This window comes from Triturus cristatus, chromosome 3_1 (assembly GCF_964204655.1).
Source record: "Triturus cristatus chromosome 3_1, aTriCri1.1, whole genome shotgun sequence".
In the NCBI taxonomy this organism is placed as follows: Eukaryota; Metazoa; Chordata; class Amphibia; order Caudata; family Salamandridae; genus Triturus; species Triturus cristatus.
In genome coordinates this window covers 854,339,308-854,365,099 of record NC_140583.1, presented here as the reverse complement: position 1 = coordinate 854,365,099, position 25,792 = coordinate 854,339,308, and the positions used below count along the sequence as shown (strand labels likewise).

Below are 25,792 nucleotides of genomic sequence, written 5' to 3'. Positions count from 1 at the left end.
CTGTGTGTACGTGAGACAAAGGAACTGCACCCACTCCAGGGGATATCCTCAAGGGTGGCTGCCCTGGGATTACTGGGATCATGGAGAAGATCCTGTTCCTAGGAGGATCTGCTTCAGGAACATTATCTACAGGGAAGTGTCCATCTGAAGTGTAAACTTCCATGAAACAGATACCTGCAGGTGCTCCTTTTCCACTGCATTGACACCAACAATCTACACTGTCTTCAATGTATCACAGGTCATATCTAAATGTGCTTTAACATGCCTTTAGATATTGAATTTGTGTTACACTTCTGTTAAATAGTTCACTGCCAAGGAGTCCTGCTATAAAATAAAAAAAATTGCTTCTGACTGGACAGCCAACTGCGCCTCAAGAGCAATATGTGAATTAATGAGATTTTACATGCGCCAATGATAAAGCACTTTTATAGGTGCTCACAAAATGACTGCAACCTGTCCTGCCCTGACCATTGCGACCAAATGAATATAACACAAAGAGCACACATTATTTGAAGCTCACTTGAAAACCCTACATTCATCTGCCCTGCTGTGACTGAATCTGTTCATGTTTAGAACCAGTGTCGGGTGCTCCCATCCTCCCTGCACAAAGCCACGGCTTACATTCAATTACATTTAAAATAGCCGCAATCGGCCTACGGGGAGGAGGACAATAGTATCTCACATTAATACAAGCTTTCCCCAGGCAGATGAATCAGCTTCATTACCAGTGGGCTAGTCCCTCTGCTCGCCCCTTATGTTTGGCTACCAAATCAAAAATCAATCAGAGCCTGGTTAGAAGTGGGTCCCACCGACAATGGCACTGAACCATGAAGAGAAACTCTCCCAGTGAATGTTAACACGGAATACATTTGAATAGAAAATTTATAGAATTGACAATGGATAAATGGCAATGGAAAAATCTCCCCTATAGTTTACATCCCTGATCCACTTGCATTAAAAGACACTGTGGACTACTTTGACTCGACCAGGTTTGGCTATTATGCATCCTCTCTTTTATGTTACAGCCACAGCCAAGTGTCGGGCGGATAATTAGGGCTCCATTTTAGTAGTCTCCCAAGTAGGACAAATGATGTTACACATGATGGCCGACCGGGCATCATTAGCATTGTTTTATTGTCATCCATAAAGTCTCTTGGATTTCAATAATGAGGCACTATTGAAACCCAGGATGTAACTTGTGCATTTTAATGGCGTTTTCTGTGCCGCTCATTGGTAGCCCTGCGCGCCGTATATATCAAAGCGTGGCGAAATGTAAGAAAATGTAAAGGTCAAAAACATGTTTCTATTAAGGAAAATGCACGATAATGACATAATTTTTTCAGCTCATCAGGTTCTTTTCTAAGTGCCTGTGTTATTGCCAGGTCAGCGGCGGATAACAAAGCCACGCTTGCCGCACGCCGCTTCATTAGCCTGCCCTGCGAGCCCTCACCTCCAGACCCTTCACTAATCGGTTGGCCAGTTCAATGGTCTTGTTAGTTCTATTCACTTCCTCCTGACATCGGATTTTCTCAGCTGTGGCTCTCTCGAAGGCAGTCGTTAAGGCAGCAAGGCTGGTGTCCAGTTCCTTTAAACAAAAAAAAAGCCACAAATCAGCTTTAAAGAGGATGACAGAACTTACAAATGTTACGGATGTACTATTTACTAGGGTTGAATGTTAAAATACATAGCGCGTTGAGCCTGAAATCCCTACTGTTTTCCCACGTCTCTCAATCAGACATCACAGAAGCAAAACGGCAGCGCATTTTCAGCCGATGGTGCAATCTTTCATGTTTGTTCCGAGCAGCATTTCAGAAATCAACATTTATAATCGTGGCAGGGGGCTGGAAGAAGGGGATCGACAGGGTTAGCAAAGCCCACTTTCATAAAAAAAATGATTAAAGGGAAAATGTCTGAAACATATGAGGATTTAAGACTTACTGTCAGTTCATATTGTTACATTCCATTAAAGTTTATTGCTGTCTTAATGCGCAGAATGTAAAATACATTTAATAATCACATCTTTACTTTTATCTAAGTGATGTGATAAATGACTAGTTGGGTGTACCATTCCTTGTCTCCCCCCTCAGATTTTTTTGAAAATGGCCTGCCCCTTTCAGGCACGGCATGCATATTAATGTGATTACTGTGAAATAAAGATACGCATAAGCGGGGAGGTCTTGCTTTTTTACGGTAATGCCCTTTACAAAACAAGGAGCGCCCGGGTGCAGCTTCGGTGCCACGCTGATCGAAGAGCGTCACGTCACTGGAGCACGCGCTGCCCAGGTCAGGCATACAGATCAGCTTTAATTGTGCAACACCTTATTGCTGGTGCACGTCAATCAGACCCTCTGAATTGAGAAAAATTTGCTCTGTTCATTCTCTTAAATGATGTATCCAATTAAACTTGTTAGAATTCATGATCTTCAGTCAAGGTTAAATGAAAGTAGTTACTCCTGTCAGCTAGGTGATTAAATACTGCAGACATCAGGAACATTTATGTGCAAAATTAAAATTTTGGTCTAAAGCATGAATCTTTATGCATGCCAGTTAATTATCTTGCAGTTCTTCCACTTATTAAATGCCCACAGCATTTCTTCTTAATCATCAGCTTCCTTTCAAAACTTATTTCATAACCCACGTGAAGCTAGATTTGAATGTTTCAATGAAATGACATGGCAAGGAAAATGTACTCTTTTCAGGCTTTTCTACTGTTGCTATGATACAGAAGATATTAATTATTAACCTGGGATTTCCATTACCGCGAAAAAAACTATTTTTGCAAAGCGTTATGGCTGATATCGAGTTCATTTGATAAGATTTCTTTGCTTTGTGGCTGGTAATGAATTCCTCTGTGCCAATTTTTAACTCTTCTTTCACAATTTCATGTTCCCAAATTGAATTATATTTTCCAGGTAACTGGATCTGTATACTGAAGCAGTGGATGATGCGGTCTTTAATACAATTTTTTGGTCGGTAAGGCCCAAGACACTCCGGAAACAGAATGCTTTGGAGAGTTATGGAGCGCGTGCTGCTAGCTTAGAAAAATACAACAGAGTTCTTATAGTCACTTCCAGATCTGGTGAACTTAGCGTAGGAAATGCTCTCCAAGTGCTCTTGTTGCTGAGAGCTCACCACTGGTCCTCTCTAAATAGACAATTGACCAGGAAACAGGAAGCAGCAAACACTGAGGGTAAAGAGCAGTGACTCATTAGGTTCTCAGGGTTGACCACTTGTCCCAATCTGAGCCCCTCAACAGCCATCTTCTGGGTGCTTCATGCCCCCTGAGCTCGAAGTGGCACGACCAGGGCCAGGGGTACCAAAGGCAGCCATGGTTGGGGCTATGTGAGGAGCCTGGTCTTCCACTGCTTGAGGTATTTAAGAACTGAGTAGGAGGCTCTGATAAGCAATAGCAGGTTGTTCCAGGTTTTAAGAGTGAGGTAGGAGAAGGCATCTGCGTATGCGGGGGGTCATGAGTAGGAGTCCGACTGAGCGAAGGTGTCTGGTAGGTTTGTTGAAGTTTATGCAGATGCTGAGGTAGATGGGGAAATGTTGTGTAAGACTTTGTATGTGTGGGGAACAAATCTGAAGAGTGCTAAGTTTTAGATTGGGAGCCGTGGGTGCTCTTGATGCGAGTGAGGGGTGGGAGGTTGAGGGTAAACCTGGCCACAGAGTTTTGGATGATCTGGAGTCTTCTGATCAGTCAAGCTTGCTGGTGATGAGGGCATGGGTGACCGTTCTGCGAGTGTTAGTGGGGAGCCACTTGAAGATCTTCTTGAGCATCTTGAGTGTGTGGAAGCAGGAGAAAGAGACTGCATTCATTTGGCCGGTCATCATGATGACTATTCAGAGGTTCTTTGCGTGGGTTGCCAGGAGGGAGTGGGTCATAATTTGGCAGGTCGCCAGAGTGAGGTGTCTTTGCCGAAGATTGCTACTTCCATCTGGTCTGTGTTGATCTTGAGGCAGTTGATGTTCATCGACGCAGTGACTTCAGTCATCCAGGCAGAAAAATTGGCTCTTGTATTTGGTGACTTGTCAGAGAGGGAGCGAATGTGCTGGGTATTGCCAGCATAGTATATGATGTTGAGTCTGTGAGTGCGGATGATGCTGGTGAGTGAGGTCATGTGGGCATTGCACAGATTGGGTCTGAAGATCCTTGTGCAATTCTAGAGATAAGGTTGATGGTATCTGAGGTGAAGGGGGCCAAGTAGACTGACTTGGTGTGGTCTGTCAGGAAGAAGCAAATCTAGCAAAGTATGGGACTTTGGATGCAAGCTTGGTGCAGTTGTTGGACAAGAATGGGGTAGGAGATGGTGTTGAAGGTTGTGGAGGGATACAGAAGGATGAGGGTCACGGAGTAAGCTCTGCCCATGATCATCAGGATGTCATCCATGGCAGTGATGAGGGCAGCGTTTTTACTGTGGTTGGACTGAATCCAGCTTGATTAGTGTTGAAGAGGTGGTTGTAAAAGAGGTGGTTGGCTAAGCATTTGTTTGTCATCTTTTCCATGATTTTTGCTGGGTCGGCTAGCAGGGAGACAGCCCTTGCATCTCCGGGTCTGTTGAGGGTTTCTTGAGGAGGGGGGGGGGGGGTACTGTGGCATGTTTTGGAGCATCCGGGTAGGTGGTTGTGATGACTGAGTCAATGACAAGGTGAGGGTTGCACAGAGGGCATCAAGTTCTTTGATGAAGATGTGGTGAGTGCAGGGGTCTGAGAGGTCCCCAAGAGTGATTGGACTAATGCAGAAAGAACAACTGATGGACAGAATACTGAACAATGTCAAACACTCACCCCCAGTCAGACATCTGGGCCTAAATCCATTGTTTTTTCACTCACCACAACATTCTAGTTTGGACTCAGCCATATGCAAAGTGCAAACCAGCCTTGACCCTGGCTCCCCATGGGAACATTCAAGCCAGAACAGGTCCTCCCTGGACCAGAAACCAGCATCCTAGGATCAGTCTCGGGGTATCACCCCATATCAGCCAGGATAGCCTGAATCCAGTGGCATGGTGGGCACGGCCCCATATGTCTGCATACCTGTCCCACTTGGAGTGACAAATGCAAACAGAACAATTGATGAATGGAATGTTGAACATTGTCAAACATTCCCCCCCCAGTCAGAGATTTGAGCCTCAATCCATTGTGTTTTTTGCTCACCATGCCATTGCAGTTTGGACCCAACTATTTGCAAACCAGTCTTGACCCTGCTCCTCATGGGAGCAGTCCAGCCTGAAATGCCAGGCCAGGTCCTCCCTGGACTGGACACAAGCATCCTAGAACCGGTTTCGGGGTATCACCCCTCATCAGCCAGGATAGCCTGACTCCAGTGGCATGGCAAGCACAGTGAGGGGACCAAAGTGTGGGCATACCCGTCCCACTCGGGGTGACAAATGCAAAAAGAACAATTGATGGATGGAATGCTGAATACGGAGTGTATGGACTGCATAGTTGCTGCAGATTCTTGAGTGATGATGGTAGGCCAGGTGGTCAGGGTGGTACCCTGCCTCTTGGTAGAGAGGGTGTAAGGATCCATTTGGGGTTCAATGTTTTCATAGATGCTGGTGATCTTACTGCTGAAAAAAAGAGACACCTGTATGAAGAGGTCCTGAGAGGGGGTTACTCCGGTGGAACCTGCTGCTGGAGAGATAAGGTCTTTCACTATGGCAAAGATTTCTTTGGAGCTGTTTGTGCTGCTTTCCACACTGTCAGTGAGCGCAGAGCATTTGGTGGCTCTGATTTGATGATGGTAGTGTCTGAGTGCAGATTTGTAGGTGCTCCTGTTGAAGTCTTTCTGACTTTGTCCCCATCTGTATTCAAATTGCTAGTAGTGGCATTTGGTGAGGCTAAATTCTACCATGTACTAACTTGCTATATTCTGGTTCTCATAGGTTTGTTGGCTTTGAGAGAAGCCAGGGTATCTGCTCAGGTGGTGATCCAGGCGTTGAAGTTGGAGATGGATTTGGGGAGGTTGTTGTTGTGTCAAGGCCAGTGGTGTACCAGTTCAAATGCGCAGGATACTTCCGAGATCTAGTCCCGCTGTGAAGATTTGGTGATAGTGTTTCTTCAGTGGTGTGGAATAGGTATGCTGAAGTTGATGAGGATGTCGTGGAATCAGGTGATCAGTGTCATCTTGTCTACTGTGAATTTGCTGAAGCTGGCAGTGATGGGGTCCAGTAGGTGTCCAATGGCATGTGTGGGGCCTTCCACTCGCCGTGTTAGTCCGAGTTTACATAGGTCCTCAAAGAGGTTGGCCGCATTGGGATCTGTGAGGTCCTATAGGTGGTAATTGTGGTCTCCAAGGAGGATGAAGGTCAGAATTAAAGGTCAGGGGACCAACTAAGACTGTAATTGTGTTACAGAAGTTGACGCATGGTCCAGAGGACAGTAGATGAGAGTAGTGCTAAGGGTGTAGTTGTTGGTGATGAAGAGTTTTCAGGTCAAGAGTTGCATGTTTCTGGTGGTGCTCTCTGAAGTGTTGGAGCCCTGGATGGATTCTGTGAAAATAATGGTGATTCTGGGTCTTTTTGTCCTGCCTTGCGATCTTGAATCTGGGGGGAGGGGGGATTGCTGTGCTGATGACAGGGGCGGACAAATGGAGTCAACCAGGTTTTGGTCAGGAAGAGTAGGTTTGGTGAGCTGTCATGTACAGTACTTAATTTGTAAAAGAATGAGTGCTGGAGCCCAAAGCTCTGCTCAGAAGCCTGCAGTCAGCGCTATTAAATGTACGCATTCTACATACTGAGGCTGCGTAGTGTTGAATTTGCCTCAGGCATCCTTAATTCACTACCAGACACTTTATCTCACTCTTGTGTGTCCATGCTTTCTCCTTTTGTACCCATCTTCCTGTCATTTCTGGCCCTAAAAAATTGAGCGGGCCCCCACTGGCAACCTCAATAAGCACTGGTCGTATAGCAGAGCCCAAATTTTGGAGGTGTATTTAATGAGTGAGTGACTGTGAGAAGTGTGCAGGACAGGAAAGGGTGTGGTGTAGTGGGTGTCAGGAGTGTCTGGCAATGTGTGTTGAGTTAGTTGGATGTTTGAGGCGTGTGGGGGAATGAGGTGGGTACTGAAGGGTGCATGTGAAATGGAAGATATCGCAGGAGAACACACCTGCAGTGTTGGCCAGTAAAGAGTGTTTAGTGAGTGAGCGACTTTTGACGAGAATTCAGGACAGGGAATGTTGCGGTGTACTGTATGTCATGAGTGTGGCTGTGTGTGTTGGGTTAGTTGGATGTATGAGGTGTGTGAGGGAGTGAGGTGAGTGCTGGAGGGTGCATGTGAAATAGAAGATGGTGCAGGAGAGCGCACCTGTATCGTTAGATGGTGAAGCATGTATAGTGAGTGAGCGACTGTTCAGGAGTATGCATGACTGGGTAGAGTGCGGTGTAGTGGGGGTTGAGGGTGTGGCCTTGAGTGTTGAGTTAGTTAGATGAGTGAGGTGCATTTGGAAGCGAGGTGGCTGCTGGAAGGAACATGTGAAAAGGAATATGGCACAGGAGAATGCTCCTGCAGTGTTGGGTGGCAAGACTCAGCAGCAGCACTGGGAGATGCGACTGGGGTTCAGGGTGTGGAAGGTTGCTGTGGAATAGCGATGAGGGCGGATATGGTGAGGAGAAGGACCAGGGGTGTAGATGGGCGTGTCTCTGAAGAACCTTTGCTGTGCCAGCGGCACATCCATGCCGCAGCCTCCTCTAAGTGAAGTGAAGACCATGATGTATTTTCCTGTGCAGATGGATAATGATGGGAAACCCAGTGATTGAATTCCTGTGATGTCACTTCATGTGGATGATGGAAAATGAGCCCTCTTGCTTGACTTCTTCTTTTAAAGACAAGTTTACATGAACCAGTGATGTCACTTTCTGTTCATATTGATAATGGAAAATCCAGTGATGTCACTTCCAGCACAGATAAATGATGCCTCCTCGTGTTCCATAAACAAAGTGTCGGGGTTTGAATGTATACAAAAGAGTTGTTGGGGAATCAAACTAATGTGACGAGTTCCATGTGGCAAATGTATGTTTTATGCCCTGCTGATCAACACCATTGAATACACCATATTGTTGATCTGCCACCTCACCCTCTAATTTTTTTCTCTATAGCACATGGTAAACAACTTTATCAAAACTCTAAATCTTCTGAGCATGTGACAAGGAAGCTTCTAAAATGAATTCACATACTCAACTTACACTCTTTATAAAGAAAATTCCTGAATGTATTACCTAAAATACCATTCTTATTTTTAAATGCTCCTCTTTTCCAGCCTAAAATTCAGTTCTTCATGATGCCTTTCAATGGATCTAGAACCTGTGTGTTTTCTGATTAAACAAGGTCTGCCTAAGCTTTCTAACTGTTAAAATATAAGAAAATATTAAAAAATTGTGAGCCAGCATTAAAGTGTTTTTGTGACCCTCACCTCTGTTTCTTTTATCTAACTTCCTGTCAGAGGCTGTATGTGCGAAGGAACCCCCAAATACAGTCAAATTAACAACCTACATCATACCATCAATGAGAGATAACAACTGGTCAATCAATGAGATTAAAACTGTCAACCCTTACAAAACAATTTAAAAAAAAGAAATTCAGTACCCTTAAATGTTAGGAGGGGAAATCAATCAGAAGAATACAAACCTTACCAAACGAAACATGGATATATAAGAAGTCCAATGCAATAGACAAAGATCACCTAAGCTAGACTAGAGAAGGGAGAATTTAGGTCACCCTGTGTGTTGTATGTTAGAAATGGCATTCCAGGTTGGCTGAGGTATGCACCCAGGCCAGGGAAGAACCACAACTCTAGTCAGGGTAAGCTTAATACAGAATAAGATAACCTGAGATCACCCTCTGGTAGCTTGGCACAGAGCATTCAGGCTTATCCACAAAGGCAATGTGTAAAGTGCAACACACACATACACACACACACACACACACACACACACACAGAGTAACACAATGAATACACCACAAAAAGACTCCACACAGGTTTAGAAACATAGAGAATATTTATCCGAGCAAAATTAGACCAAAACGACAAAAATACAATCAGAAGAGGTCGAGATATGAATCAAATATTATTTGAGGTCACGATGGACCGGTGCAAATCCAAAGATCAAGCCGACTGCGATTGACAGCAAGCCGGCTACAGGACCCAGACAGGTCCAGTTGAAGAAATACCTTGGATGGAGCTTTTGGTGATGTCAAGAGACTACTGCATGCTTGTTGAGATGCACAAAAGGGGTCCCGCGTCGTCATCGAGCTCTGTTGAATTAAATGTAATGTGTTGTTGCCAAGCCACGCTGACTGTCGTCATCGAGCCGCGCAGGCTGTGGAATCGCTGAAGTCCGACAGCCTCTCCATCAGCATCGAAGGGCGATGCAGCAGAATTTCTTACGCAGTCGATGCAAAGTATAATTTGTTGCAGAAATCAGTGCAGAACCCACTTCTGAGGCCCAGAACTTGGAGGGGGCACCTCAGGAAAGGGTAGTATTCAAAGAAGGCAGAGTCCAGCAGTACCAGCAGAATTGTAGGAAGTCTTTTGTGTCCCTGAGACATCAGAAAACAGGAGGCAAGCCAGCAAGCCGTTGAAGATCACTTGGAGGGAAGGCAAAGCCCAACTCTCCTTCCAGCAGAGTCACGGTGCACCAGGCATCAGGGCAAAAAGCAGAAAAGCAGTCCTTCCAGAAAAGCAGTACAGTTGAGTCCTTTAAGCAGCACAGTAGCCCTTCAGTTCAAGATACAGACGTGTCTGCTTTCAGGGGGGCAGGAGACATATTTGTTATACCCAAAGGTGTCCTTTATGTAGGGGGTGAATTCAAAGGAACTCTCTGAAGTGCACAAGGGTCCCTTTCAACTCAGTCCTGTCTGCCATGATATCTATGGTGGGGGGTAAATCAGTGCTGTGTGTGTGGATAGGATACTACCCATTAAAGTGTGTGTCAGCCCCTCCCATTCCTCCCTGCCCAGAAAGACTGATGAATGCAGATGAGTGTTCAGAATGAAGATGAGCCTCACCTTCCTGTGTTTGTGGCTGTCTAGAGGGAATGCACAAAGTGTAGCTGCCACCCAGACCAGACGTGTATTGGAGACTGGCTGTCAGGCACAAAGAGCAATAAGTACAAAGAAATGTCCATTTCCTAAAAGTGGCATTTCTAAAACAGTAATGCTAAATCCAACCTCAGCCATAAGGAGGATTTATCATTACCATTCCAAACATATGAAGCATGTTTACACCTCACTGATCAGGAATTACAGCTTAATAGTGTATTAAGGAATTCCCAATACTGGCCTATGAGAGGAGTAGTCCTCACAGTAGTGGAAAACAAAATAGGCTGTTTGTCACTTCCAAGGCATACAAAACATAAAGGTATATGTCCTACCTTTTACTTACATAGCACCCTGCCCATAGGTTACTTAGGGCCTACCTTAGGGGTGACATATATAATAAAAGGGGAGTTTAAGGATTGTCAATTAGTCCTAAATGCCAAGTCGAAGTGGCATTAAACTGCACACACAGGCACTGCAGTGGCAGGCCTGAGACAGTTTTGAAAGGTTACTTGTGTGGGTGGCACAATGACTGTTGCTGGCCCACTAGTAGTATTTGAAGTACAGGCCCTGGGTATATGGTATACTACTTTACAAGGGACTTACAAGTAAATCAAATATGCCAAACAGGTGTAAACCAATTATAACATGTTTAGAGGAGAGAGCACGTGCACTTTAGCACTGGTCTGCAGTAAGTGCTCAGAGTCCTAAAGCCAACAAAAACAAGGTCAGAAAAATAGAAGGAGGAATGCAAAAAGTTTGAGGTGACCCTTCAGAGAGGGCCATTTTCCAACAGTGGGTGAAGAGGGAGACTCAGGTTTTAGGATGTGGGTGTGAAAGTAGTATCAATATTGGTATGCAAGTGGAGAAGAATGGTGTGTATATTGAATGGATTTTAACATTTTTGTGACTTTCAACAGTGATGCCCAGGATATTGACTGTGCATTGTGAAGGAAAAATACTATGTTGAATTTCTATCGATTGAGAATAAAAAAGCTACATTTAAAGCACATGTCATACTTTCTAAGCCTTTAATTTTCATGGAGAAAGGCCTGTTTTTATGAACAGAAATTGAATGACAGAAGTTGCCTGGTTTCTTTTCGCTATATTTCAGGTTAACAAAATTTTTTAACATAAAGGGACATGTTTATTAAGTTTTGGCACAAAGCAGCGCAGTAATCAAAGCTGCATTTCTGCATTTCTGCGTTGCGTCACAGTGTGAGAAAAACACCCCATATCTACTGAGATGTGACAGTATTTTTCTCTGCCCAGTGCTGGCACACTGTATGCAGCCAACACACACAAGCATGAACCTACAGTCAGACTTTTTGTCTGCCCGTTGCTAACTGCCTGCCCACGCAGTGCACTTCTAGGTGCAGTGCAGAGGGGGTGGTAGCCTCAGGTCCTGGCCTACAGCTGTACTCTACACTCAAACTGCTGCGTGTGGGCAGTCACTTATCTTTTTTTTTTGTTCTTTAACTGAAGCTTTGTTTTGTATTTATTTATTTATGTATGTACGTATTCCAGTACTATTTATCCAAAGTGGAACAGCATTAATGCTCATTTTGCCTTAATCAAGCACTACTTCCCTGCATTTTATTTGAAAACACTCATGGTTTTCATCCACCAGTCAATATTGAAATAATAGGGGTCGGAAATCATTGCCTTATACATATTCTCCTGATGATGGTCTTCGTTATTAACTAAATGAGAGAAACGTCGATGAAAGTTCAACTTCTTGTTTTCATCTACAAGCACGCAAGTAAAATGAATGGATGATCATTAAAAGAAACATCACATGCAACAGTGAATTAAAACATATGTGACCTGTACAATTCGACATTATCAGATTTTCCCCAATTTTGGTACACTTATGTGCTATGTGATAGAACACGTGGCCCTTCCGATGAGAAAAAAAAAAGAAAATATATATGTATGAATAATGGGTCTCTTTTTGTATTAAATGTCCTTCACATATTTTCCCTTCTCTCTCAAATATTTGCTTTGTGGGTTTACTCTTCATTAATTTGCTTAGCTAAATGTGTGGCTAACACCTTTCACTATATACTAATGTTCGTAGTAAATAATCTTCTCAAGCCATATCCCCTTGATGGCACCTAGTGGGTTATATTTCATAGTCAAGCTCGCAAGGGGTTATTGGGCCACCCTTCTTTATGTGGGCCTTTGCAAATATTGCCAGCACAGCTCCTACCACCCTGTCTGTGTAGGGACAGTTATGGCCTTATATTGAAAGGAGGCCAGTAATCAACGCACAAGGGCAGTCTGTGACTTCACCCCCTTCTAAGGAGTCCAAGATGGGTCCCAAACGAGGACTCTGCTTGCCCATTAATGTGTACCCACACCTCTAAGTCAAGTCAATAAAATGCCAGGCATAGCAGAAGTGACATTGCACACCCTTTGACCTTAATGGCATTAGAGGAAATGAAATCATTTGACATTTTCCCAACCATCTCAGCCCCAGTAGAGTGTAGCCCACTGATACCTTCACCCATTATACTACCCTCTGAGGAGGCCGCTGCAGCTGCAACTTTAGCGGAGGGTACACAGGGACATGGGCAGAGCCTACCACCCCTTACGAACAAAGCTGAGGGTACTAGGGCGAACATGGTAACATGGAATGTGGCTGGCTTAGCCTCCAAAATTGTTAATCCACATTGGCTAAACGAGTGGCAATCCATGGAGATAGTATTATTCCAGGAAACCTGGAAATAGACCCTCCCTTCTTTATGGGGTTTCGCACCTTCCACTCTCCAGCTCTTCCCTCAGCCTCTGGAAGGGCAAAGGGGGGTTTACTTATTTTAATTTCAAATACCATCCCACTCCAAGTCAGACATGTTGGGCCCTCACACACCCATTTCCAGATTTTAGAGTTGGCCATCAGGAAACAGACCATCTGCACTCTTGTTAACCTTTATAATAATGAGTTTGGGAGGAACTCGAGGGTTGTGGTAGATGCTTTAGTGGTGGAGATTGAGAAATTGTACAAAGGGAAAAAGGGGGCAATGTGAATCTTATATGGGTGGGGTACTTTAACATTCACCCTTGTAAGCTTAATGGGACCAGGGTATGTGGAGCAGAAGACTCTCATGGTAATCTCCTCTCACATTTTTCACATAACGGGTATGGAGAGACTCTGAATAGTTTGTTATTTCAGTGGAATCTGTCTATGCTAGGCGTGATGAATGAGAGAGGGCAAGGGACATCTTTCAGAAGGGGCACACAGGAGTCCACTATTGATTCTGTTGTAGTGTCCGGACATATACTCCGGAAAGTGTCCCTTAAGAGCATCCGGTTTTCACCCCATAGTGATCATGCCATGCTATTGACTTACTTAAATATCTTACCAAAACCTAAAGAACACAACCAGGTTGTTAAGGGTGTGAACCTGTCTAGGAAAAATGGCTATCAATTGAAATGGACAGTGGTAAAAAAATCACATTTGGTCCACGAAGTCCTAGTGCAGGTCAAGAAAGACATCATAGCATGCCTGGGAGAAAAGATATTGCCCGCAGACTTGGTCATTAGATTCATCGCCCTTTTGGCAAAAATAGAAATAGCAATCATGCGGGTGAAGTCATCAAATATTACAGCTAAAAAGGGGTGGTTTAACTCAGCTTGTACCAAAGCGAAAATAGCCCTCGTTAATGCCTTAAAAACTCTCCCCAGAGATTGTCTCAAGATCTGCTCACTACGCGATGAGTATAAATTAGCCAGGAGGGCGAGAGAGAATGATCTGATGGCACAGACGTGGGAAGACCTTGAGCAATCAGCTAGCTCTGGTAGCAGTAAAGATTTTTGGGAAGTTGTAAATGGTCCCTATTTTAAAGATATCAGCGACCCCGTATTAGATGTGCATGTTGATGAAGAGGCATGGGTCAGATATTTTGGAGGAATTTTTGGGCTATCAACTCCTTCATCTACATTAGTATGCTCCCCAGAAACTTCACCTCAGGAAAGACTAACCTTCACTGTATCCGAGATCCGAAAGGCGTTAGAATCCTGTACCCCCGGTAAGGCTCCGGGGCCACACGGTGTACCAATTGACCTCTTCCAATACGATTATGACATGTGGGTTCCCTTACTTGCAAATATTTTTAACAGCATTCAGATAGTAGGTCCACCTCCATCATGGAACCAGAGCGTAATTGTCCCGATTTATAAAAAAGGGGATAGGGGCTCTCCAAAGAATTAGCGCCCGATATCTCTCCTCGATACTACCGCCAAATAAATGGGGCGGGATCTACTGGCCAGATTGGAGGATAGGGTAGAATCGCATAATATAATCATGAAGGCACAATATGGGTTCCGTAGAGGTATGGGGACGGTCGACCAGTGCCTAAACCTCTCCCTAACTATAGGGAAGTACTCGAAGGCTAAAAGCGGGAAGCTATACATGGCCTTCATGGACGTAACATCAGCTTTAGATTGCGCCTCACATTCTAGGCTATGGTCCATGATGGAGAGTATGGGCATTGACCCGCCGATCATTGGGTTCATCTGCCAGCTATACGCCAATGCCACTGAATGCGTAAGGTATGGCAGGAAGGGGGAGTGCACTTGTCACTTTAAAATCAAAAAGGGAGTAAGACAGGGGTGTGTGCTTGCCCCGTTTCTCTTCTCAATCCATACGAACAGAGTCAAGTCCTCCCTGTCTGCTCTCTCATTGGATGTGCCCAAACTCGATCAAACCCCCCTCCCGATCCTTGCATACGCTGATGACGCGGTACTGATGGCAAGATCGGGGCTGGCTTTCAAAAAATTAATTAAAACTTATTTCATCTTCATGGCCTCCCTTGATCTAAAAGTCAATGAATCCAATTCATTTATAATTGTGGCCATATCTCGGAGTGCTCTTCGATACGGATCACTCGTGGTCTAAATTAGTGAAAACAAGAGGCCAGGGTATGCAAAGGAGCCTCATTGCTGTTAAGAGATTTGCAAAAAACCTGGGAGGAAGCCCATTGGATCTAATAAAAAACATTTACTTAGCTAAAATAAAGTCAACCGTAACATATGGAGCAGTTGTCTGGGGGATGGTTAATGCTGCTTCGTTACAGCAAATGGAAGACTCCTTTTTTTTAAATTGTGGGTCTTTACCCCAATCAGCCCCAAATTACATTTTACATCTTGAATTGGGGCTTCCTTACTTGAGTGACACCATTAAGTTGTCCCCAGTCCTCCTGTGGCTATCAATATGGCAGAGAACTACGGTGGGCTTGACCCAAACTATTATAAGGGAATGCTGTAACCTAGATCACTACAAAAGGATTGGGTGCCTAAATTATGTTGAAACTGTACTGAAAGTTCTAGGGATGATAAAACTTTTTCAGGACCCTGATTCCTGCAAAGAGGTCAAGAAGAAATGGTTAAAAGATTTATACTCTCAAAGAGTAGAACATGCCCATAGGGGAAAAAACAGATCCATCATCCCACCAATATCAGGAGAAGGTTTCCATTATTTAGCTCGTATCAATAATGCACAGCACAGATTTATCTTATTGAGCTTCAGACTGAACATGATCCCGTTACTCCTGGGATACCCACAAAATAAATTGTAATTGTAATTGTAAAATCACTTGTATAGCGCATGGCTACCCGTAGGCATCCCAGCGCTCTTGGCAAACAGTAGCCCTGGGCTGATCCGATCTGCATTACTGCTACGAGCTAGTTTCTAGGGAATAAAAAGGTTTTGAGTTTCTTCCTGAACTGAAGGAAGGTCTGTTCCTGCCTCAGATTACATGGGAGGGCATTCCATTCTCTTGCTGCTTGCAGAGAGAAGAGCCGACCGCCCGAGCGGGCTCGTTTTATTCTGGGAATAATTGCCAAATTGTGTTCACTTGAACGGAGATTAAGTTGGGGCTTGTAGGGACTTATCAAATTTTCCAAAATGGAGGGGCCTTCTCCATGCATGATTTTGTAACTGATGCATAGGGATTTAAAACGCACCCGTTCCCTCACCGGGAGCCAATGGAGTGATCTTAAAGCTGGCTTCGCCGACATATACCGACTAGTTCCCGTCAGAATTCTGGCAGCATAATTCTGCGCCACTTGTAAGGTCTTAAACGTGGATACCGGTGCCCCAAGATAAATGGCATTCCCGTAGTCAATTTGTGATAAAACCAAGGTCTGAACTACGGTCTTCCTTGCTTTTTCAGGAAGTTGGGGCAGGATTTTGCGCAGGGATTTAAGTATCCCATGACAAACTGCAGACGTCTTTCTGGCCTGCGTATCGAAGGACAAAGCGTTGTCAAGCCAGAAGCCTAAACTCTTTATTTCCGGCTTGGGCGGTGGTATGGCACCCATACACGCCGGCCAAGCTAGACCTTCGGGAATATCCTGCTTTCCTAAAAGCATCAGCTCAGTTTTTCCTCCATTAAGTCTGAGCTGAGACGAGTTCATCCAATTTACCACCACCTCCAAGCAATTAGCCAAGTTGTTCGGGGGGGCATCTATTTGCTGCAGGGAAAACACCAGCTGGGTGTCGTCCGCGTAGCTTATTAGCTGGATGCCAAACGGAGCTACTAATTCCGCCAACGGGGCCATGTAGACATTAAACAGTGTGGGGCTGAGGGACGACCCCTGTGGTACCCCACACTGTAACGGAAGAAGGCGAGAGCAGTTGTTCCCTTCAAACACCTGAAAATATCTTTCCTCAAGAAAGGATCTCAGCCATTCCAAGGCTTTCCCGGTTACCCCGATATTTCGAAGTCGCGCCAGCAACAGGTGATGACTTACCGTGTCGAAGGCGGCGCTGAGGTCCAGAAGGATAATGGCCGCGCTGCCACCTGCATCCAAAATCCCTCTGGCCTCTTCTACCACCCTCAACAATGCTGTCTCAGTGCCTTGTCCCTTCCTGAACCCCGTCTGGGATGGATGGAGAAGCTTGTATTTCTCCAGAAATGCCGCCAATTGGGTGTTTATCAATTTTTCGGTTAGTTTCCCCATCCCAGGTAACAAGGATACTGGGCGATAATTCGCCAAGTCTCCTGGGTCGAGGTTCGGCTTTTTAATCAGGGATCTCACCATGGCCACCTTCCATACCTTTGGTACCGTAGCCGATTCCAGGGAGGTGTTGACCATCTTAATTACCGGTTTACTGATGGTTGGAAGTGCCTGGTTGAGTATTGCCATGGGAGCTGGATCTCGTGGAGATCCACTTTTTATACTCCTCATCAGAGAGGGGAGAAGCTCTTCCGTGAGGGGGGCAAACTCAGAGAGTGTTGGACAATCAGTTCTTTCCTCCGAAGGAGGTACCCTATGATGTGAGGCCGGGTCCAATACCGGGATCGTCTCAAGAATTTTAAGTATTTTAGTCTGAAAATAGTTCGCCATATCATCACATCTTGTGTCCTACTCATCTGCTTTTACGGGGGGATCTGGGATTTTCGTCAGGAGCTTTACAATCTTAAACATTTCCCTAGGGGCATTAGCGGCGGATTCGATTTTATCCGCAAAAAATGCAGTTTTAGTGGTAGTAAGAGTAGTTTTGTATTTCTTCAGTGTGGCTTTATAACTAATCTTCCTTTCCACGCTAAAATCCTTCCGCCAGTGGCGTTCTGCCCTTTTGCATTCTTGTTTTAGTGATCTTAAATCTGAGGTGAACCATGGGTGTTTCAGCTCTCCCTTCCTGATTGTTGAGGGTTTTTTCAGTAAGAGCTTATCTAGGGATTGGGTAATCCACTGATTAAAACTATTGACAGCCCCTTCCAAATTAGGATTGTCCAGTGGCTTAGTGCTTTCTAACAGTCCCTTCCATTCGTCCATGTCGAGTTTTGTCCAAGCTCTTATTAGTCCTCTGTTTGAGGAAGTGGTAGTAGTCATCCTGGAAATTCTCCAGTGAAAAGGAATCACCGAGTGATCCGACCAGGGGACAGGATAAGGCTCCAGGACTGTTATATTCGCCATATTAGTAAAAATGGGGTCGAGGGTATTTCCTGACTTGTGCGTAGGGCGCCGAACCTTAAGATTGAGGTTATAGCTCTCTAAATCTTTTTCTAAGTCTTTCGCTGCCCTATCTCCTAGCTTGTTAAAATGGAGGTTGAAATCTCCTAATAGCAGGAACTTTGTGACCGTGCAGACACCTCCTATCACTGCCTCCAGCAGGCTTTCGTGAAATGTGCCGAGGGGGCCTGGTGGTCGATAGATCAACATCCCTGCTACCGAGCTCTCACATGAGGGGTGGAGGGTGAAATGTGTGCTTTCGCATCCCTGGATCCTGGTGTCCTGTAGTCGACAACTTATACTCTCCCTATGGATAATTGCAATCCCTCCTCCTACCCTCCCTGGACGGTCTTTATGTTGTACTATGTATCCTGGGGGTAGTGCCTCGACCAGATCTGGGCCAGAATGTTCCCCCAGCCAAGTCTCCACAAGAAACAGGGCGTCGAGATCTCCGAGGGAGATTACGAGTGAAATTTCCTCCTTATGTCCAGGCAGGGATCGACAGTTAAGTAAGGCCATCCTCAAGATTGTGGTCTGTTTAGACTCCTCAAGAACCTTTTCCGATGCTTGAAAAGGGCAATGATTGCATGCTCGGTGGCCTTTCGTCAGATCTAGCGTATGTAAGCATCGGGGAATGGTAGATCCCTTGAATGCTAGAAGGTCATCACGGGTATAGACTCTTACCTGAACAGAGTGTCTAGGCCCGAGGCCCGATCGTGCGCGAACGGGCGCAAACGGGCTTTCCTCTGGCGCTCCTCCGGCGCTCATCAGGCGCTCCCGCTGCGCGTTACCGCTGCGCGTCCTCATGACCTGCTTATGAAGGCTCTCCTCCCAAGCGCGTGAGCGCTAGAGCGCTGCTGACGAAGATGGTGCCGAAAAACGGCGCTTCCTCACCGAATATGGCGTCCTAGGTGATCAGGGGCCCGCTCTAAAAGCGGTGAGTTATTCGCCAATGTGAAGTTTTAAGATGCAAGTGGGGGGCAGCGTGCGTGATCCCAGCACGGTTAAAATCCAGGTGAAATAAATTATATTCAACCCAAATACCAGAATGAGGAATAATTGTTTTAAAAAATGTATTTCGCTAGCGCAGCGCGCTACTGTCCTGCTGCAGTGCTATACAGCGCGGCAATACCCTAGGGGGCACCTTGTTCCAGGCTAAACCCACCTGAGTCTGTGGCTTATGAAGGCTCTCCTCCCAAGCGCGTGAGTGCTAGAGCGCTGCTGACGAAGATGGCGCCGAAAAACGGCGCTTCCTCACCGAAAATGGCGTCCTAGGTGATCCGGGGCCCGCTCTAAAAGCGGTGAGTTATTCGCCAATGCAAAGTTTTAAGATGCAAGTGGGGGGCAGCGTGCACGATCCCAGCGCGGTTAAAATCCAGGTGAAATAAATTATATTCAACCCAAATACCAGAATGAGGAATAATTGTTTTAAAAAATGTATTTCGCTAGCGCAGCGCGCTACTTTCCTGCTGCAGTGCTATACAGCGCGGCAATACCCTAGGGGGCACCTTGTTCCAGGCTAAACCCACCTGAGTCTGTGGCTTATGAAGGCTCTCCTCCCAAGCGCGTGAGCGCTAGAGCGCTGCTGACGAAGATGGCGCCGAAAAACGGCGCTTCCTCACCGAATATGGCGTCCTAGGTGATCCGGGGCCCGCTCTAAAAGCGGTGAGTTATTCGCCAATGCGAAGTTTTAGGATGCAAGTGGGGGGCAGCGTGCGCGATCCCAGCGCGGTTAAAATCCAGGTGAAATAAATTATATTCAACCCAAATACCAGAATGAGGAATAATTGTTTTAAAAAATGTATTTCGCTAGCGCAGCGCGCTACTGTCCTGCTGCAGTGCTATACAGCGCAGCAATACCCTAGGGGGCACCTTGTTCCAGGCTAAACCCACCTGAGTCTGTGGCTTATGAAGGCTCTCCTCCCAAGCGCGTGAGCGCTAGAGCGCTGCTGACGAAGATGGCGCCGAAAAACGGCGCTTCCTCACCGAATATGGCGTCCTAGGTGATCCGGGGCCCGCTCTAAAAGCGGTGAGTTATTCGCCAATGCGAAGTTTTAAGATGCAAGTGGGGGGCAGCGTGCGCGATCCCAGCGCGGTTAAAATCCAGGTGAAATAAATTATATTCAACCCAAATACCAGAATGAGGAATAATTGTTTTAAAAAATGTATTTCGCTAGCGCAGCGCGCTACTGTCCTGCTGCAGTGCTATACAGCGCGGCAATACCCTAGGGGGCACCTTGTTCCAGATTAGCAGATCTCGCTCCCTGCCCTTGCAATAACCATGCCGTGAAGTCAGATCTACATATCTTACTATTTTGTAAAAATTATTCAGAGGAAAGGAAAATACATGGCAATGTCGGGTTGCCATGTATTTTCTAAAAGCTTTACTGGACCCATTTGTATGTTTCTGTGTCACTTCATTTTTATGGGCCTGTTTTAGGAAGAGGAAAAAGGCGGGCTCACATCTTAGTAGTATTGTGTAATATTAATCATTAATTGTTTTTTCCTTTTTTATATAAATGATTTTAAAGGTCTTACTTGGATCACAGCAAATCTGTTTAATAATCATTTTAACTAACGTATATATGTATATTTATTGACTTGAACATTTTTTTATATACTTATGTGCTTTTATGTTCTGTCTACAAAAGATCGAATAAACCTGTGTGACTGACTGACTGACATTGTCCCCAGTAAATAGTGTCACATGACCTTACTTATGTAGACAACCACAAATAATAGACATCACTAAAGTTCTATAATAAAAACATGATCAGTATAACAGAGACAAATGTCCAGGCAAATGCTTCCCTCCTCAAAATGTTTGAAACAAATAGTGTCGAATAGTGGATTGAAAAGACCAATTTTTGCAAAAATTTGCTAAAAAGACAAAGTCTTTGAAAGAGCAATCATTAATAAAGTACTTTCATTGTGAGCCATGCCAATGAAACCTGGCGCTCCTATGGAATAGTCCCCACGGGTTTTTTTTTAAGTGTCCCATTGGTGCTCAGATATAGCAAAGCCAGTCTGCTTTAACTTGTCTGATGGTCACGTTTTTTTAATGCAAGCATATGCCACCTAATAAAATGAAAAAAACGGTTTGCCTAAACGTGTCATAGGTTAGCAATAACAATTAAAAAACTTTATTAGTAATTTTTTTTAATAGGTGATTAGCCTTTCTGTTGTGTTGTGCATTTTATCATTATTATTTGTGTAGGAAACAAGAGTAAATTGCCAGTAACACAAGCAGTCAAATTGCAGGCAGCTAAAATGTTAGAGTGGCACTTGACTACAGCAACTTTAACAAGCATTGGCAAGTCAACAGGTCTGGCTTTTGCCTCCAGCCTTTTGGCAATTCATTTGTCATGGTTTTTGCAAAACCTCATTCTTCAAGAATTAAATCTAAAAAAGTTATTGGCTACAGGCAAAGGTATTTTTCTGGTCTCAAAAAAGTACACATTACCATGGTACACCCAGCAGAGAAGGGATCTACCTTGCATATGATTGTTCTCCTTGTGAAAGGGCAATATTCATGGTAAACTCAGTCAATGGGTGAAGTGGACTAACATTGCCTGTTGATGCATACTTGAGTAGGTGTAAGCGACATGTGAATAACATAGCCACAGACTAGTAGATGAAGTCTGGCTGAAAACCCCTAAAAGTACCTATGTTATAAATGCTTTTAGCAAAATGTCTTGGCTAAAACAGACCTAAAAAGGTTATTGGGTTGGCCTTGGCTACTAGCCTCTCCTTTGAGAAAGAAGGGAAGAACATAAGGCAGGAAGGCAGACAAAATAGGAAGGAAAACGGACAAAAAATAAAGAATGCCAAAAAGGATTGAAGAAAGGGAAAAAGAAAGGAAGGTAGGGAGGCAAAAAGGGAAGGAAGGAAGGCACAAAGAAGGAAAGAAGGCACAAAGACGGAAGAAGGAAAGAAAAGAGGAAAGAAAGCAAGAAAGAAGAAAAGAAAGACAGAAAAAAAGAAGGAAAGGAAGAAGGAAAGAGCGCAAAAAGGAAGGAAGCTAGAAGGCAAAAAGAAAGAAAGAACAACGAAAAAATTTATAAAATAAAGACGTAAAGAATGAAAGAAAGGAGGCAAAACAGAAAGCAAGAAGGCAAGAAAGAAAGATGGAACAATTTAAACAAGAAGTAAAGAAGGGAAAACGAAAGAAAAAAATGAAAAAAGAAAGAAAGTAAGAAGGAAAAAAGAAAGAAGGAAAGAAAGAAAGAACAAAGGCAAAAGGAAGGTGAGAAAGAGGGAAAAAAGAAGGAAAGAAAGAAGGAAGCAAAAAGTTATAAGGAAATAAGGCAAGAAAGAGGGGAAAAAGGTAAAGAAGGCAATAAATATGGATGCAAAAAAAGGATAGAAAAAGGAAAGCATGGAAAAAGAGAGAAGGATAAAAATAGAAAGAAAGGCAAAAGAGAAATAAGGAAAAAGAAAGAAGGAAAGATAACAGGAAAGATTGAATGAAAATGGAACCAATGGAAGAAAAAGCAAAGGCAAAAAAAGAAAGATAGAGAAAGAAGGTAAAAAAGAAAGAAAGAAAAGAAAGAAAGATAAAATGCAAAAAAGAAAAACAGGATGAAGAAAGAAGGAAAGAGAGAAGTAAAGTTAAAAATAAGGAAAGAAGCCAAAACTAAGAAAGATAGATAGAAAGAAGAAAAAAATGAGGAACAAAGACAATAAAGAAGGAAAAAGGTAAAGAAGGCAATAAATAAAGATGCAAAAAAATAGAAAGGAGGAAACAGAGAGACTGAAAGGCAAAAGAGAAAGAAGGAAAAAATAAAAGTACAAAGGGAAGAAGAAAGCAAAGAAAAAAGGAAACAAAGAAAGGAAAAATGTAATGAATGAAAAGAAAAGTATAAAAGGCAAAAAAGAAAGATAGAGAATGAAGAAAAGAAGGAAAAAGGCAAAAAACAAAAAAAGGAGAAAAGAAAGGAAGAAGAAAAAACTAAAGAAAAGAAAAAGGAATCTAGAAACAAAGACAGAAGAAAAGAAAAAAGAAGGGCAAAAAAGAAAGAAGGAGAATAAGAAGGAAATAAGGAAAAAAAGAAGAAAAAAGGGAAAAGATGGAAAAAAGAAAGAAAAAGACATAATGTAAAATGGAAAGGAGTAAAGAAAAAGGAAAGAAAGAAAGAAGATGGAAAGAAGGAAGAAAAGAGGGTTCACAGTATAAAATATTATCTACTAAAATGCAAATTACACCTCACCTATATTTAAATTAAACTGTTACAAGTGTGCTGCAAATTAAACATGATAGCGTTTGATTTTCTTTCTGGGCAAAATTTATTAAAGAACCATTGATGACACTGTGCCCAGGAACACAATGTCGAATGCTCTGAAATAGCAGCAGTCCACTTCTAAAGTAATTTACAACAGCATTAAAAGGAGACAGGAACTTGTAAAGCTGGAATGTGCCCTGCACTCACCTCATATGCGTCCTGCTATCACTTCAGTCAGCACTAGCACTAAAGGGAACTACATTGTGTGTGAATTTCCACCTTGTGAAAGAGCAAAATGCAGTCATTCAAAGCGACGCTAAACAGAGGCTTAAGTAGGCCGACCCATAGCCCCATGCAGTATGTTGTAGAGGGCGGAAGCAAAATGGGAATTACACAACAACAGACTAATAGGTGAAGAGAGGTGGGTGAAAGCCCTTTTAAGTTAGTATGTCATTCATAATATTTTAGTAAAATCATATGTTCTTGGCAACACACACTCTCACCCACAAACATGAACCCTTTTTGATTACGCGAATAGTGAATAAAAGCCTATTAGTCACTATTAGTATAATACTAAAATAGGCAGAAAGCAAGAAGGGTGGAGCCAAGATGCTCAGAAAGCCAAGTTGCTCCCGTGTTGATGCCACTGATTTGGCTTCACGTGGGCCAGGTTTTACAAAGGCAGTGCCAGGGTCTGCGGGGTAAGCGAGGGGTTACTGGTGTGACCCTCCCCCCCCCCATTCAACCATAAATTGCATCCATGTCCCCACAGCCCCTTATGATAGCAATGGTCCTGATACACCAAGTGTCCACCTCTTCCCCTGCATATCAGGGCATTCATTGAATTCCCTACCTGGGACGGTGATGTCTCATTTGGTGATCTTGGCCAGGGAATTCCAGCGACGGTTACCTTGTCTAAATGGGCAGGGTGCCCATCACTGTGACCAGTTGGTCCAGTGTCAGTCATGGCCACCAGGTCAATGTGTTTCACCAGCAGAGCCAGCTGAGGCACCAGCAACTAAAACTCTGCGGCGCCCCACCTTCAAATGAGGCAGGAGAACCATGAATTTGGACGATGATACACATTTTCCAAACTCAAAATGACCATAATATCACAAACGTCATATTTGCATGCAAATGATGATCACAAATGCTCTTAGAATGTTGGCACCTAGGTATATTTTAAAATAGAAGAATGTATAATTGTTACCTACATCAAGTTTCTTCCGAATGACTTCAAGCTTCTCAGCAGCAATTCCGAGATCAGTGTTGGCCTGAGAAAGGGACTGTCGTTTCAGGTCAACTTCACAATAAACCTGGCAAATGATGAAACACAGGTTTTGAACTGCACACAGTAACTATGAAAGCATGTATGTACTGCTAAAAGAAATGGTAGTAGCTTCACTGAGACATACTATAAACCCATGCACACAGTACTTTCATCTTTAACACTCTTTTTTCACTGAAAACAAATCCAAGCTTTTGGGTTTGTCATTGCTTGTTTGTTTTTAGGTTGCAGCAAATTCAGGGAGGCAGAAAAGATTTTACTCATGTGTGCGAGGTGGAAAAAAGTAGATCCCCATGCCATTTCTCTTTTACTTAGGAATAAGGAGTTCAACAACCTTTCAATTTGTATTTCGTTCGGCATATGAGCAAAACGCTCATTCGTTTGTGTTACGAGTGAGCCTCATGTTATCAAATTCCTCTTAATTATTACATTTATACATTCCATTCTCCTTATTTCCCCCTAAACAACATAGTTACACCACTGAAACCATAAAGCTTCAGCCGCATGTTCAAGTGGGAGCTTTTGCTTGAGAATGGCTGGTGTCTATGGAAGGAGCTGAGATTCATTCTTATGTACCTCAGTTACAATGCATTTCAAGCCCCAAGCACCTTGGCTACAGAGCTTGGGAAGCCGGTGCAGCCTCTTTCCTGCTTGCCATTGACATTACAGTTTGGCCCTATACCAAAATCAAAAGACATGCCTGGTCATGTAATTGAGTCACTAGAAGAGCTTGGTGCAAAGAAAGGCACTTGCTAGCATGTGACATCAGAGACACTCAGATGTAGATTGCATGGAACCAACCTGTGCAGGTTTGGTACATCTGTCTACTAGCAACTGGCTAGAAACTTCAGAGGGTACTTTTTGTTCACATGTTCTTAAAACCCATTTTATGGCTTGAAATAGCTATTTACGGTTAGAGCACCAGGAAGTGTTGGCAGCAATCTTGGGACTCAGACTCAGCTGAGTCCCAAAGAAAAGCATTAAAAAAAGAAAAGGGGGCAGGGTAGGAATGCCCTGACCCCCTAGGCCTTGTGCTGGGGTCCCCCAGGGACACTGCCAGCGCCAAAAAGTATTATCTTTAAATAATTCACAGCACAAAGCATGAGGGATTCGTAAATTTGCTGCACAAATAAAAAACAAATGTGCAGCCTCCTGCTCTTATTTAAAGATGACCCCTCATCCCCCCGGGTGGGTCAGGTCCCAGGGGTTTATTTATATCTTTATCTTTACAAAGATTTATTTCAACAATCTGCCATAAAAGCCCAATAAAAAAATACTGATT

General features: G+C 43.9%; 1 protein-coding gene across 1 annotated transcript in view; it reads right to left on the bottom strand.

The window, feature by feature from the left end:
• LOC146861181 (dynein axonemal heavy chain 11-like) overlaps positions 1–25,792 on the bottom strand; it is a 2,741,463-nt gene that overhangs the window by 542,096 nt on the left and 2,173,575 nt on the right. The window contains exons 53-54 of the mRNA XM_085646213.1: positions 24,437–24,538; positions 1,451–1,585 (exon numbers count right to left, since the gene is read on the bottom strand). Coding sequence (XP_085502339.1) covers positions 1,451–1,585; positions 24,437–24,538 — 237 coding nt within the window. The remainder of the gene's footprint in view (positions 1–1,450; positions 1,586–24,436; positions 24,539–25,792) is intronic.